Genomic DNA, 16,433 nt, shown 5'->3' on the forward strand with positions numbered 1-16,433 from the left:
ATCGCGGAGGCCACGCCTGGAGACTTGAAACTTCGGGAGCACATTTATATCAGCGCGTAGGCGCTCGATAAGGTGGTATGTTCTTAAATTCCACTATTAACTGACGAAAATTGGTAGAGCATATTTTCGCCAATCTGTGATTATCTCGCTTACCCAGGCATATATCGAAGTGCTTTTTGCTGACACATGTATCCCACAGAAATCTCTAAAAAGTACTTTTACGGTTTTGCCCAAACAACCACTAATGCTGAGAATCTGCATTTCAGAAGAAATTGCTGCCTACTATATTATATGCAGTGTTGTACGGAACGGCGTTACAAGGAACGGCGTTCCTGGAACTAGTTCCTTTTTGGAGGAACGGAGGAACGCCACCGTTTCATTAAGGGTCGGTGGAACTGTAACGGTAACTCGTTACGTTTGTGAAGGAACGGCAGGAACGGCGTTCCTGCCGTTACATCGCTAGGATTTGGCTGTTTTTGATGCGAAGGCTCGAGTACAAAAATCCACAAAGCGCTACGGCGTTTCTCTTCCTATAAGATGGTCAGTTTTCCCGCCCTTCAGCCGTACGTGCTTCCTCGAAGGTCAAAGGCAGAAGAATAACCACGCAGCAGGCCGCAGCTTGTGCTTGCATTCATGCTGGTTGCTGACGCGGCGTTCGACGGGTGAATAGCGTAGCCGCGAGAATGCTTTTCACCCTTCATCATTTATCTGAGGAGGCCAGAATGCGCGTCAGGCCGAGAGAATTGTTCGCTGGTGGGGAAAGAATAGAGAGTTTTAGCAGTCAGTCCGTTCTATCGTATGCGTTGTTACTGGGTTGACCCGGACCCGGCTGGGCACTTGGGCATTCGTCGCGGTAGGGGGATTAGTTCCGCGGGCCTGCCTTCGCCATGTCCGCGCCTCCGCACCCTTCCTATCGCCCTTCCGCGCGCTCAGGAGCAGACCGGTCCCAGTCAGCCCAGTAACAACGTAGCCAACAAAACGGACGGACTGCTAAACGGGATCCGGACATTTCGGTGTCGGACATTTCGGTCCAGGACGTTTCAGTGTTCACATATTTCTGTGCACGGACATTTTGGTGCACGACGTTTTGGCCCAGACATTTTGAATATGGAGATGTCCCAGGCATTCTTTGAACATTTTAGCTTTAATATTGTAATTTCGTCACTTGACATGATTTTACGTTCGAGACTTGTGCTAGCACCGCCGTTCGTGGAAACAAACGCTAAACCCTGCGGAGCATTCCCACGTGAAACCAAATTTCTGTAGTAGATGGTAAAAATTAACGTTGTTAATTTGGATCCGTTCAACCATTTTTTTTGTTATTTTAACATTCATGTGAACAACCCTAATACTTTAAGTGTTACCAAAGCGCTTTCCTTTCACTTCACCCAACAGTCCAAGACGGTGCTGCTTTTAGTCTATTCCACTCCCCTCCCCCAGCAGCTAAACTTCCGCGAAAAAACAACTGAAAAACGAGGTCGATTAAGCGCATGTGCATTTCGTTTTAATTATTCTCTCAATCAATCTCGCCTTCGTTGCATTCGGTGTCAGCTCTACTTAAAACTAACAAACCAACTATCGCACTTACGGTGGCGTTATTTAGGGGAGGGGAAAGCTGAGCCCCGCCGGCAATCACCCCCCTAAGTAGAGAGAGAGGGGTGTCACTTGTGCTTCACCATTGCGTCGACTGGACTTCGAAAACTTGAAGACGACTGTTGCCGCTCTTGTCACACTAGCCTATTCATTTTTTTAGTCCTTATAATGGGAGGAAGCGATGTATACCTGTTGTTTCCATGATATGCGCGACTTGATGAGTTAACTCCCAAGGGGGCGACTGAATGCGCAGAAAGAGCGATTCCTGTAGTGGGGGCGCCGTCGGTATGACCGCGATTCGCGGAAGGGCGTAGCCAGCAAACGATGGTGGCCATTGTGTTCTCAGCGGCTTTTTTGGTGGCTTTTTGTGTCACATTATAGAGGTTACGTGCGCCCATGGTGAATGTAAAGCTTCTTCTCTGTTTTAAACGTGAAGTGTGCTATGTCATTGTTCTCAATGTATCACCCGATTCCTGCAAAAGCCTCCACTAAGAGGCTAGCGGTATGTTCTAAATAAAAAATAAAAAATCACTGCGGTGACACTTCGGAGACCGTTAACTCCACCACGCCAGTAGGATTTTCAGGGGAAACCGAAAATAATATGGCTGAAAATGATATCTGGTCGAGATTCAAGTGTAAAGTCTGGAGTAGGTGCTGCTAGGACAAAGAATTAAAATGTGGTAAATGTAGGCTTGTAAACATTAAACGAAGGTTGGTTGTCATGAACACAATCGGTGAGATTTGAATGCACAACCGGTACGCGCTTAATCAGCATTTAGGACATTAGAACCTGCGGCTGTTTACCAAAACGCCCGTTTTTTCCTCCCAGACAATATCCTAGACCAGTGTTCCCGAATACATTTTAGCAAGGCATCCCAGCCTACGTAACACTCTTCATAAGGTTTTCTTCATTCTGAGGGGCTAGCTAATGTTTCTTACTTTTTGGATATTAAAAGTGTGCATGTAATTTCTGTAATTTGAGGGTGTGTAATTAAAAAAAAATACAAAAGAGGTTGTAGACCATCGTAAACACCAGTTAATTGACTTAGCTAAAAAGAGCGAATGTAAATTAACAACCTGTCATAAATTAAAAAAAACGTGTGCTAAAGAATTCAATCGGCTGCATAACAGGTGTCTCCAGGAAGAGGTATTAAACAAAAATATGTAAATGTAGAATTTATAAAAATACCTGGCAAAGATCGAACATGGCATCAATCAAAAAAATAAATTCACTGCTCCAGATTGTTGTCCATAATCCACGTTAACCGGAAATAAAAATATAACGGCTGTCGCAAAGAGGCAAGCACCGGATAATCTGGTCGCCGAAATGTCCGTACACCGAAATGTCCGTGCACCGAAGCGCCCGTACACCGATATGTCCGTACAACGATGTGTCCGTACAACGAAATTTCCGCACTGAAATATCCTGCACCGAAATGTCCTCGAGCCGTCTGGAGTTTGTCCGGCGCTCCCTGAAAAAAAATTCGCCTAGGAGCGTTTCTTTTGATTATCTTTATCTCCAGATAATCTGCTGCCGGTGGTGTTAATGTTCGTATAATATAAGTAGTTTGATGTGAGTTTAAAATGCCTCTCTTAATTTCGACCCAGGATTATCCGACACTATGTTTACATTTAAAAACCTAATTGTAACGTTAATGTAACGACACGTTCCAATTTTCGAAGTGGAACTGGAACGCGTTTTTTCGCAATAAAGAAACTTGTAACGGGAACTCGTTTCAAAATTGGCAAGGAACGAGGAACGAGCTTTCATTCTTATTTTAGAGGAACGTGTACAACACTGATTATATGTGGCGTTCTTAGGGGCGACCTAGCCAGTTCTCCAGCGTAGCCCACCACGGTACCTCCCTGCGCGTCAACTGCACGTGCCTTCGCATTCCCGGAAGCCCAGCGGAGTTCGCTGATTCACGAACACAGTTGACAGTAGTGCCAAAGAACAGCCGTTTATTTGGGTACTCCCAAAGCGTGCGAGCACGAAGCTCGACGGCGTTCACAAATCACACCGTCCGGTCGTGGTCGTGAACGGGAGGCACTCGCGGCGCTCGAAAGCAACGGGCCCACCTCAGATACATGGTCCGCTACGCCCGCGCTATTCCGCAGATGCAGTGTTGTACACGTTCCTCAAAAGCAGGAACGAAAGCCCGTCGCTTGTTCCTTGCCAATTTTGGAACGAGTTCCCGTTACAAGTTCTTTTATTGCGAAAGGAACGCGTTCCGGTTACACTTCAGACATTGTAACCTGTCGTTACAATAACGTTACGTTTCATTTTTAAAATTAAAATATGGTGTCGGATTTCTGAGGCGAAATAAAGTGCGAAATTTAAAACTCACATAGAACTACGTACAGTAATCCCTCGTTATAACGAAGTCAGCGGAAAGGGCTATAATTTCGTCATAAGCGGTATTTCGATATAAGCGGCCACTGCAGAAAAGCTGAAGCATTTGCACTTTGCTTTCGCCACAGCTGCTAGGAGTCAAAGCGAAATGTATTAAGTGAAGCAAAACTTTATTAATGTGCAAAAGGGCAGTGAGCTTTGGGTGTTTCAATTTCTTGCCTAGCGCGGGCAACCCCTTCTCCAATTTGACGAAGCAGTGCATAGGCTGCAGTCACCGCCCATAAAAGCAGCCGTGGCAGTGACCACTTTTATAGGGGGGCGTGCGGGAGTGACGGAACGAAACGACTGTTTCGCGATGCCATGCGCCGCAAATGCCGTGGCTCGAGTCTGAGGATGGGTTTTTATGAGATCGAAAAAAAAATGATTGACAGCTCATTGTGGGTACACCGTAATCTGGAAACTGACTGGTTTTGCACTAAGGGCTTTGAATGCTCACTGGACGATTTTTTTGCTGAGGTTTAAAGCCGTTTAAATTAAAGGTTTAAATTCTGGCCATGTTGCGATCCGTGACCATTTTACTTGAGTTGGGATTAAAGAGGTGCTTCAGGAGGCTCCATGTTTTGCGGAGACCGAGGCTTCCTTTCATTTGCTCGCAGATATTATGCCATCGATCACGTTGTAATTTGTTCGCATGGTCCTCCGCTTGCCTTGTAATATTTCGTATCCTCATTTGAAGTCGGGCATTATTCTTATGTTTTTTCCATCTTTTAATTAACTTTATACGCGTCCTCCATAGACGGATTAGCCGTAAGTCGGCTTCTGGTCTCATCGAATTGATAAGGATGGTTTCAGTACATTTCTGGACGTCGTCGAGAATACCCTGCACTAGGCTGTCGTAACTTGGTACATCTTCTCCATCTTCTGCAGTTTCGAGGGTGGCATTGACCCCTTTACGGTGTTCTCTAAAACGATCCCAGTCTACCACGCGAGCAGTGCAATGTGTCGCCTCTTAGTTGTTTGGCCGCCCAATTGTGATTATTTATTTATTTATTTATTTATATACCTTAAAAGCCCAGAGAACATTACATGAGAGGGGATACAAAAACCGGGTACAACATTGTCAACTATACATTTGGTGAGGGAACTGGAACAAAGGGGTGAGTCAAAACAGCATGTAATAAACTTGAAAAGAAGCGAGCACGCATTGTCACCACGCGTAATACACCTTACACGAAAAGAATCGCTACATATCTTCACCGGCTTCTAAATAAGACAATAAAGCAGATTTGAAATGCGATCGATCAGTGAGGGAGAGTATGGCTGAAGGTAGGGCATTCCATTCGTTTATACACAAAGAAAGAGGTGACAACTGGTATTTGTTAGTGCGCAAAAATATTGGTTTAATCTTATGCGCATGGTCGATTCGAGCAGATACGTAAGGAGCAGGGTGAATGAAGCTTCGGGAAAAAGTTGTGTCACTATTATACAAAGAGTGAAAAAAGGAAAGGCGAGACAACTTTCTGCGCATGGCAATAGAATGAAGGTTCAAATTATGCTTTAGTAATGAGACGCTTTGATAACTAGAGTAACAAGAACAGATGAACCTGGCTGCTTTATTTTGTACTGATTCCAGCATATGAGTCAATATTGCCGTATGAGGGTGCCAGATAGTTGACGCTTACTCCAAGGAAGGCCTAATCAAAGCTTTATACGCCCGAAGTTTAGTGTCCGCGTTTGCGCACTTAAGACGACGCTTCAGTAGACCGAGTTTTTTAAAGGATTTATCAGTAATGTACTCAAGATGAGCGTTCCATGTTAAATCATAGCTTAGAAAAATGCCAAGGTATTTTATTGATGACGCCGTCTCAACTATGCTGTCATTAATTGCATATGTGGGAGGAGGGTTTTTTGTACCGGAAGAAAATCTGATGTGTTTGGTTTTTCCAATGTTAATTTCCATTTGCCACAATCGGCACCACTCCGCCAGTTTCATTAGGTCTGACTGTAGGGTAGAAACGTCGGTTGGTTCGGTTATTTCCCTATATACGACACAGTCGTCCGCGAATAGACGTATTGAAGAGGCAATGTTAGATCCGATGTCGCTAATATAAACCAAGAATAATAAAGGGCCAAGTACAGATCCCAGAGGAACACCTGGTTTGATCGGGCTTTTTCTGGAAATTATATTGTTGAATTTTACTGTTTGGTGTCGGTTGCATAGGAACTCCGAAATCTATTGTGTCGTTTTTTCGTCAAGTTGAAGGTTACGGACTTTGGCTAATAAACGTTTGTGTTGTACGTGATCGAATGCCTTAGAAAGATCTATAAAGATTGCGTCAGTAGGAACAGAGTTATGCATGGATTTATGGAGGTCAGTTAACAGTTCAAATAGTTGGGTATTGCAGGAGTGCTTGCTGCGAAAATCATGTTGGTTCTCGATGAGTAAATTGTTTCTGTTTGCGTGCGCTATAATGTGTGAGTGCAGAATATGCTCTAGTAGCTTGCAAGAAATACACGTTAACGAGATAGGCCGGTAATTGTTAGGAGAGGACTTTTCGCCAGATTTGAATAGAGGTTTAACATGAGCATATTTCCAATCCTCCCGTACACAGCCCGTATCAAGCGATTGCTGAAAGATGAGTGTCAATATGTATGCTGATTTGTGGCAGGTTAATTTGAGAAGTTTGATGGGGTTGGGGTCCGACCCTAGTGTTTCTTCTACTAAAGTTCACTGACATGCAATGTTGGGGCTCGCTATAGTTCCCCGGAGACGCTTGGGGGTACTGACGTGTTGTACTTAACAAAGAGTTGGTTCAGTCACTCGAAGTTCTTCATCTCCGACAGCCTGTACTCATCCGGTACCAGCAGGTACCGCGACAGCTCATCCTGTGCCTCGGCAGGAAGGGTTTGCTGCCCAAAGGAAAAGAAATTCTCGGGCACGGACGAGGTGGCAAAATCTGCGCTGGATCGCTCGGTCACCACAGACAGCACTGTCTTTAGGTCGTTGGTCGCCTTGTCTCGCATAGAACAGTTTGGGGTCCATGATAGCTTAAACGTTTGGATTGCGCAACTGACAACAACGAGCTCGCGCTTTCCTTTGAAAGGTCCAAACCTGCAATTCCGAACAATTTCCAGTGACCCGGTGACCCGTCGAAGGACATCACAGCGAGAGCAACTCCCTCGACAACAACGCACCCGCGGCTCGCGCGCACTAATGCTGTCATTATCCCTGACAATTAACGGTAGTTTTACAAGGTACCTGCAGCGCCGCTCGGACTTAGAAACCTTTTCCCGGCAGGGAACAATTCTATCGGCCGGACGCGCATCCTGGCCTCCTCATACAAACGATTAAAGGGGGAAATAATTTTCACGGCTGCGCTATTCAACCGTCGAACACCACGTAAGCTCAACCGGCATGAAAGCAAGCACAATCTGCGGCCCGCTGCGTGGTTATTCTTCTGCCTTTGACCTTCGAGGAAACACGATCCGCTGAAGGGAGGGGAAATTTGCCAGCTTATGGGAAGAGAAACAGAGTAGCGGCTTGGGGTTTTTTGTACTCGAGCTTTGGCATCCAAAACAGCCAATTCCTAGCGATGTAACGTTTGCAGAGGGAACCCCGTTTCGGCCGTTCCTTCAAAAACCTATCGAGCCACCGTTGCAGTTCCACCGACCCTTAATGGAACGGTGACGTTCCTCCGTTCCTCCAAAAAGAAACTGGTTCCAGGAACGCCGCTCCTTGGAACGCCGTTCCGTACAACACTGAGCCGATGTCACCAGGTCCCAGACCGGCTCTCCGGTCTCACTCGGCGTCTCCCGCGCCTCTTTCGTCTCTTCCAACGGCTGGCGGTCTCTCGCTTCAACGGGCCTACTGATGAGACGCGCAAAGCTCAGACTGCCTAAACGCAATCACGAGTGGAGTCTTCACGGCATCAAACGCAGGCACTCCGGAAGCGCGGGCACAACGATAGCATTGCTCCATCTTCCTCCCGAAGCGAAAGAAGACTAACCTTCTATGTCCCCCCTCGATCTTTGTCAGGCGTTGGATCGGCAAACACTCCGCCTCGAACTCGAAGCGCAGTAACGGCGGACGTACCGCGCGAGTTTGCGAACTCCCAAACACGGCACCCTGGTTCGGTAGTGTCAGGTGCACAGTCCGATGCATGTGGGACACTTCACCGGCGCCGCCGGCGCAACTGCGCGGTAACGGAGCTATAATTATGGAAGGCGACCCGCCGTCATTTTGGAACAAGGCCTACGTACCTCCCTCCCCGCAAGTGAGGCACGACTGCGGCTGCTTGGAGAACACAAAGCATGAATCGTTCGGACGTACTATTTGGTACGTGTAGGAACGTTTACACTTTAGCCGTGACGCCTGTATAGGGCACCATAGACTCTCTGCCTGCAAGCAACTGGCGTGAGCCATTTCGTCCGAGTAATATTCTGGACCAAGCGTATGGGCCTGTGTTCGCAGAAACGCATACCCCGCCGAGCTAGATATCCTGAACCACATCTGCGGTCGATTGATCATACCGATAAAAGATCGGGAACCCCTGTCCTCACCGCAAATGCCCGCGGACACCATGGGCACCAAAGGCTCGGCATTGTTCTCGGTGAGCTAGCAACCTCGAATTTATGTGAAGACGACACCCACGTTCGGGGGCCATGTGGAATATGTGCGGTTCTTAAGAACCGCACATATTCCACATGCCGCCCAAACACCTAATTAGGGGTGAGCTAACCATCCTCCGAAGTAAGCCACCATAAGCCACCATGCTAGCCACCATGCTAGCCACCATAATCAGAGCTAGAAAAAGTTGACTTTCCTGAGCTGAATTTTTGACCCGACATACACCACCAGTGAGCTTCGCTTTAAGCGGCAGAGCCATTTTGTTAGAGGATATATTCGTATTCTTCGCATCTGGGCAATGCTGAGCGGACCCGACCGAAGGAAACACGTAGAAAAAATTAACTTTATTGAAAAGGATTGCGCAGGGTCTAGATAGAACACGGGAAGAAGAGGGAACCAATTGAAGCGAAGGCCCACAAGGAGGTCAATTTATGCTGATGCCTGCTGAACGGCGGAACTCCCCCTCGTAAGCAAGAACCCAGTCGGGGTAGTGTTTTGCCTAAAGTCGAGTGATGCCAGGACAGGATTCCACAAGGGGCGAGATGTCCAGCGTAATAATGCCACTACACGCGTAAAGGCCGGAATACATGGAGCGAATATGCGACGAAAAGTCGACGAACAACGCCCGGCGGCGTCCGCCCGACGCGCGGCGGTGGGAAAAAAATTCCCCCGCATTTCCCCGAGGGGGAGAATGTGAAAGTGCGAATGCACGGTTGTCGGCCCGCTTGCGGCGCTTGCGCTCGGCCCCCGCAGCCCACCGCCTCGCCGCCTTCTCTTCCATCTCTTCCATCGGGTTTGTAGTATCACGTGTACACCACGCAGTTATCAAGCCGCTATAACGCCGCTGAGTCGCCAACGCACGCCGCTGACGACGTAGTTTGAATGCGTTAAAGATATAAGGTGCGTTACTAACATTGATATCAGCGTCGCGTCCGTGGCTTAGTCGGTAGAGCGTCGCGCTGCGCCCGCACAGTCCTCGGATCGAAACCTGGCGCCGGATGCTGTTTTTTTTTATATAGAGAGGAGGACTGCGCACGCCGCCGCCGCCGCCGACGCCGCCGCCGCCGCCGCCGGCGGTGGAAGGTTTGGGGTCGCTTATAAAGTGCATTCGCACTTAAAACGTCGTCTGCCACCGATCTGCCGAGGACAGATAAGTTCACCCGGCGTCGATGGCACCGGAAGCGGCAAACAAACAGCGTACCAAAACTAGCCAATCAGGAGGTCTCGCCCCTCGCCCCATTTCCGCCTGCTCCGCTTGTCTGCGTCGTCTGCTGGGCGATATTATCTCTATGGCTGGGCGTGATGTTCACCGTTCAAGCCGGTCGCGCGCTTGGTACACTGTCGTCGTCGAAAGCTGCCCGGATAGAATTCAATTACCGTAACCATTCAGCGGAGGTAGTGACAAAAGCTTCCCGTGTTGCTGGAGCAAACGATGAAGTGCAGACGATTTGCGCCCAGTGTAGCCAGACCACATTCAGATCGCCGCTTCCTTCAACTGCGGTGGCACAGGCATATCGGCAACACAACAACAAGATTACAAACTATTTTTAAACAATAATTTTACGCTTTTTTTTAGTGTTCCATAATTTTAGAAAAGTTGTAGTGGTATCGAGAGTTTTTGCTTGTAATGCACTTCATTTCGCAGCATTCGGCTCATCTAGCCATAGAGTTTCTCAATAGTTATTGAGAAACTCTATGCATCTAGCCACACTGACAGCGACCCAGCGGTGAGGCAGCGGCGGACGCCGTGTCTTCGCCCCGTGTAGCGCAGCCCGACGAACACTCCGCACTGCGCATGACTGCGCCGCGGCGGATTTTCCGCCGGGCGAACTTCGTTGCGAAAGTTCGCTCCATGTATTCAGGCCTTAACAGCGCACAGAAGCCGGGCATGTAAACCGCGTTTCAGCGACGAAAAACATGGACCTTATTTCACCTGGAAGAGGCAGTTTTTTTATGGTTTCCCCATTAAAATGATTGGAGAGGGCTAGACGCTAAAGATTGCAAACGTGAAAGCAAGACCATCCTTTTCTTTTTCTTGCGCCCTTTACTTCGTCTCTTCGTCACTAAGACTACGTTAGCCCATTACCCTTTTAGGCCTACGTTTAGTCGCCTAACGCTAATGTGAATGACGTTCAAAGCAGTGTCAAACTCACCCTTCCAAGCAACGGCTACCAATTGGCGATCTATGATTTAATGCTAAACGTATACCCTGTGGTACGGAAAAATCGCTGCGTTGTTGTTTCTGCTGTAGTAAGAAGGATTAAGTCCGCAACCGTCCCGTGGTCACGCCGAAATCATGAAAGAAGAGGCTAGTTACACTTTTGCGTTTAACAATTAAGACGTACGCCTACTTATCATGTTATATGCAGTTACGCGCTTACACCTGTTAGATCTGTCTTAATATGCACAAACCCGACCACTGATGTCGTCTGTAGTCCAACCCAAAATGCACTGCGTAAATACCAACTTTCTCTGACGATCGTGGGTGAAGGGAAGAAAAAAGCGCGTATCGTGGTTGGAATAAAAATTGCGTCCTCGCATTGTGAAGCCAAGGTTTATTCGTTTGCGCCATTGAGCACGGCCGAAGAAAGTTGGATTTGGAGAGGGGTGCGTGAACGTGCAAACGTAGACAGCCATAGATGGCCAGAATCGGTACCGCACTTGAGAGCACAATCGCTTCTGAGTTTGTTCGTTTGGTGTTGGAATTGCTTTTACAAATAGGAGAACTTGTTGCTGACCGAGTTGGTTCATACTTAGATGAAAAGAAAACGTGGCGCTAAAGAGGTGTGTCTCTCGTATCTTGTCTCCATTCACGTTGGTTTACCGCCACATTTTCTTTTCATTCAGTGATCTTGGAAATATTCGCGTTCCCCTATCGTTGTCGCTTCAATTTATGCCACTGCAGCATTTTTCGTTTTGTCATTTTCTTACTTTGTTTTATGACACCTTATGCAACTTCTTCTTGGAGTCTTTTCAATGCTCCAAGCTAGTTTGTTTCTTCCTACGTCAAAGTAGGGTCGATGGTAATGGACAGTTCCTCCAAATTGTGGTTTCGTTTCAGCCAAGTGCCAGTCGCCTCCTCTGTGGCATACAGGAGCAGCGAAAAATGGTTGCATGATGTTTGTAAAGTCAGAAATGATTTAAGTTGGATATCAAAAACAATAGTCTTTCATGGGCTACTTAGACGAAGAAATTTCGGTCTGTCTGTATGCGTGTCTGTCTGTCTGTGACTCGATTCAGCCACGCGGCCAAAGTGAAACAAAATCTGCACAGTAGGTTTGTATACCCACAACCAAATGTAAACGTCCAAGTCCGGTGGCAATGTTCATACTTGTCAAAATTGTTGAAGAAAACAAAACGTTAGGCAAATATGGGGTAGAAATTATACATAAGTAATATTTATAATGTTCCTATAAAAAAAATTCTGGATGCTTGATTATTGGGATAGCTAATAAAATACACCCACTGCACAAAAAGAAATTCATTCTATCGCCTGCTGTCGCCCGCGCCGCTACAACTTCTTGAGGAATTTTAAGAAATCACACGGAAACTGTAAAAAAAGGTTCCACTAGATTGGTTCCATGTTCCGCTTGGAACGTGGGTGGAGTAGGACAACGGCGTTTTATAAACTTTGTAGTTGCGTGCCTCAATTCACGCGCGTCTTCGCCATACGGCAGCGATGTCATCGAGGCACCCGGGTTGGAGCAATGTAACGCGGTAAATTTAACTTGATTTGAGCAAACCTTTTCCGTGTTTACCTTGGGAGGAGTGCCAAGGAAGGGCAACAGCACGAGAGGTGAGCGGGGAAGCACAGGGAGACATTCGCTTGGCAAATCTCGACCAAGACTACTGTCTCTTGTCGACATTTGCTACGAAAGGAGCAGATGTCGTTGTTACATGTTTTTTACATGTGAGTTTTTATTTGTCGTTTTTTAAATGTGAGTTTTATCTTAAGCAGCATTTTATTCAAAGGAATGCAAATAAACATACGACAGACAGTAGCTTTTGTTACGTTTCTCAGATACAGTTAGGCGTAATGAACCTCTATGAAACGAATTCCTGGATTTAACGAAGTTTTTCAATTCTACATTTCCAGCCCCATTGACACCCATGTGCTCCCGACCTCTATGTAACGAACGCATTGAGGCGGTTAACCTTAATGTAACGAATTCGCGAAGCTTATGAGCCACTGTTTTTTATACTTTTTCTGAAAAATCGGCTGGAGAAACTCACTAATTTAGCGAACTTCGCCCACACCGCAAACAAACGTGCGTTTCCAGTGTGTGTGCGGTGTTGGTTAGGTACTAGGCTTGCCTATAGGCGCGTAGTCACGCGTCTCCACTGCCAACCGTGGTGTCTGTTCGCCGGTTATGACTGAAGAAAACGAAAAGCGTTGTCTTTCCAGGACAAGCTCGCAATTTTAAATACTGTCTCCGCGGCGAGAAAGAACGTCACTGCCCGGCAGAGTATCCCAGCTGCCACTCTGTGAACAAATTTGAGTGCGCAAAAGAGCATCACGTTCATGAAAAGGCGCCATTTCTGTACAAGCTTGGTCCTTGAAATTGGTTAAGGCAGCCAAAAGTGTCAAACGGCCAAAGTGATCTTTAAGTTACGTTGTGAATACGGGGTAAGTGACCCTGCTTTTGTGGAGTGCCGTGTAGTGACTAAGCTCGTGGGAAAGCAGGAGGCACAAATAACGCAGTTTTTCCCTGTCAAATAAATCCTTTAGGGGGACTTCACAAGGTCGAATGTACGGAATTTCGGTTTCTTTTCTGCTTCATTCAAGCAAGCCTTAAGTATAAACCTGCATGTAAGGAAAAGTTGCGAATTTTTGTCAACCTCGTTATATCCAGGTTTACCTGTAATCGTAGCCGCCTTCCTGAAGCACTAAATATAGTCCTGCTCTGTACCCAAGCTTACAAAAACTTGGATTTCAAACGCCAATGTTATTCTGTGGAGGGGTAAAGATAAGTTTGAACGATTACGTACAGTCCACCTCACTTTTCGCCTCCATCAGAAAAAACACCCACGGTATATTTGGGAATCCCACTCATGACATTGAGTGCAGTTTGTCAATGTTCGATCCATTCAGCGAAACCAACTTTCATTGCCAGTATCGAACGCACCCTTGATAAAAACATGAATTCTCAGAGCTATTGTATATAAATTGTATTTAGGATCACTAAAAGACACCAAAGGTTCCAGCAAGCATGCTTTCTCTTGAAAATTAGAGAGCGGTAATGAATGTGGTCTATATGGGAGGAAAATGCTATCAGCGTTACTTCATGAGCCACACACAGCACGCAACAAAACTTTCCTTTTTTGCAGGATTGCCTGTCGAAAAAATTTTTGAAGGAAGGTGGCGGTGAGGACGAGTGAGGAAGCTGCGATCCCCAACAGCCCAGCAAAACTGAAATCGAGGGAACGGACAGAACCGAAGAACTCTTGTTCAACTGTACACCTAACTCGTGCTTAAAGTATAAAATTTACAAATTCAACATCAAAATCTAGGAAGAAATTTTGGGAAATAAAAACTGCTCGCAGTTACACTTAGTGCAAATACTGGTAATTGACAAAAATGGTTCTGACTAATTCGGTTTCCCTCCTCTTTCGATTCAAAAATAACACTCGTTAGTGAAACGGGCTATAAAATGCGTTTCTTGAAGAAAGTTTGTAAGTAACCGAAATGTGTGCGCATGGGCTGAAGCCGTCGAAATCTCTCGAAATAATGCTTAGAAACATTTTGCGGGAGCAACAACACCCTGCATATGGTAGTTAGGCGCCGGCACTGGTTCTTCCTCTCCTTTTTGCACATTTTTTTGTCACCCTTTTCTCAGCTCTCCCATATGACTGCTATTATAAAGTCCTCACTAAATTGGAGCTAGTGCGAGGTATTCGAGGATAGCGACACCTGTAAGTTAACACCTCCTCAGTGACGTTAGCGTGAGGCACAATATTTGGCTTTATTTACTTGCTTACGGCACAAAAACCTACCGTTGTTTTATGAAAATCTAAGACCTTTCCGAGAACAAGGGTCACAGGATGGCCATAGACTCCGACACTCGCAAGCGTCTGAAACCATGAACCCTATGTGCGCCCCAGATTCATTCTCGTACAGTGAGTTGTCGAGAAATGTATGAACACGTCTATTATTAGTTGCACTTTCATAATATGTCTACGGGAACTTTGGAGAATTACCTTACGAACCTAAATAAAACATATTTTATCGAGCTTTTTTTGGCGTCGACCTGTTGGCAGTGTTCTACATTAAAGTTTATAGGGCTCAGGTTCAGTGCATTTTCGCTTTGCGTCTGCAGGAAGGCTTTCGCAAGAGCCAAAGTTCGCACAAATGTTCTGCACAAAGCAGCTGCAGCTATTGGTTTATCAAAACGCTCCCAACAACGATTATATGAAAATTAGCCGCAAAGACAACTGTATTATAACTCCGGTTTTTATTTACATGTCCTAATTGGTCAGTTCACTGTGAAAATTGAAATGTCACAGCTCAATCGCCTGGTGTCAAATTATGGGCATCTACGGGAGGTGAATGGCTGCAGAAACGTCTGTGACGCTAGTTCACAGCACTTTGGGGGGCGCTACTGTGGCTTAGGGGCGGCGATGGCGACAGCGTTGTAACCTAGCTAGAGGAGACACAAAGAAAACGGCGAATAATCTTCTGGCGAAAGTGTGAGGGAGAGGTTGGAACGTGAGGCTATGGCGTCATCTCTCTCACTGGCTCCACATTCAAGCATTCCTCGCACATTCGACTCACACGTTCGCCACATTCCTCCACCGTTCAACGCTAAACAGAACCCCGTGACATTTGCGCGGGAGGTTCAAGCACGATTTGCAACAACATGCTGGGCGGCATCAACGCGCTGTGATCGAGATAACGGCCGAGCAGCGCGCGCCGCCGTGCGTTCGCTGATCACGCGATCACTTCTGAGACCGAGAAGACTGCAGTTCGCGCTGCACACAAATTTCGCAGAAGGGAATGTAGCAGTCGCTAGTGTTTTTTTTTGTTTAACTGAAGGACGTATGTGACAAATAACCAGTAATAAATCTGTGGAGTTTCACCGAGTTTTATTTACTTGTCGTAATTAGACGACAGTGAAAGTGTAAACGTTACACAATTCTCGCCTGCTCTCAATCAATATGCTCGTGCAGAAGAAGAACGGGCAGCCCCATGACTGTGTGCTAGCATTGAACTCCATTCCTCTTAAGTTTCAATAAAAATCCCTAAAACGTAAATGTGAGTTTTCTACATTGTTAAGTTAGTGTGCCGTGAACACATAAATACCAATCGCACCACCAGCGGCAGTTGCTTGTTTACGAAGAAAATTGCAAAATCGCTAAAACAGGTATCGCCACGCCACACAACTTCCCGCATTACATCCCGAATCGCGAATGCACGTAAAACGGGATTTGTGTCGCCTGCTGACTAACAAACAGTAATAATAGGGAAATGTGAGAATAAAGTAAATGTATAGAGGAACTTATGCTGGTTTGTGTGCTCTTTAAAAGTTTTTATCGCACGCCAGTTCAGATATTGAACTGCATTTTGTTGGAATAGGTAACTGCGCAGGTATCTAAACACTGTTCTGGTAGATTTTTCCAGAACATCCACGTGTCAGGGAGAATGAGTATACTGGAAAAAGGCGGTTTTTACAGATTCATCAATTACTGCGCAGCCTGTACATTGTTAACCCACAATGTTTTTACTTGGAAATGCTGCCCATAGAGTTGTCCAAAAACTAATTTCAGGGTTTTTCCTAACCCGTGTGTAAAGGGGACAGCAAGACTTTTTAGTGTACACCTCTTTGGACGTAGGATTCAGTTCAATTTTTCCGCGTTCGCATA

The 16,433-nt window shown here is 46.3% G+C and overlaps 1 protein-coding gene across 1 annotated transcript in view; it reads left to right on the forward strand.

Moving 5' to 3' along the window:
* Nucleotides 1-14,139, forward strand: part of LOC144157997 (uncharacterized) — a 30,356-nt gene extending 16,217 nt beyond the window's left edge. The window contains exon 6 of the mRNA XM_077688692.1: nucleotides 13,902-14,139. Within this exon, the coding sequence (XP_077544818.1) occupies nucleotides 13,902-13,952 (51 nt within the window). The 3' untranslated portion in view covers nucleotides 13,953-14,139. The remainder of the gene's footprint in view (nucleotides 1-13,901) is intronic.
* Nucleotides 14,140-16,433: the final 2,294 nt, after the last annotated feature.

This window comes from Haemaphysalis longicornis, unplaced genomic scaffold (assembly GCF_048455015.1).
Source record: "Haemaphysalis longicornis isolate Haplotype H1 unplaced genomic scaffold, Haemaphysalis longicornis Haplotype H1 scaffold_10, whole genome shotgun sequence".
Classification (NCBI taxonomy): domain Eukaryota; kingdom Metazoa; phylum Arthropoda; class Arachnida; order Ixodida; family Ixodidae; genus Haemaphysalis; species Haemaphysalis longicornis.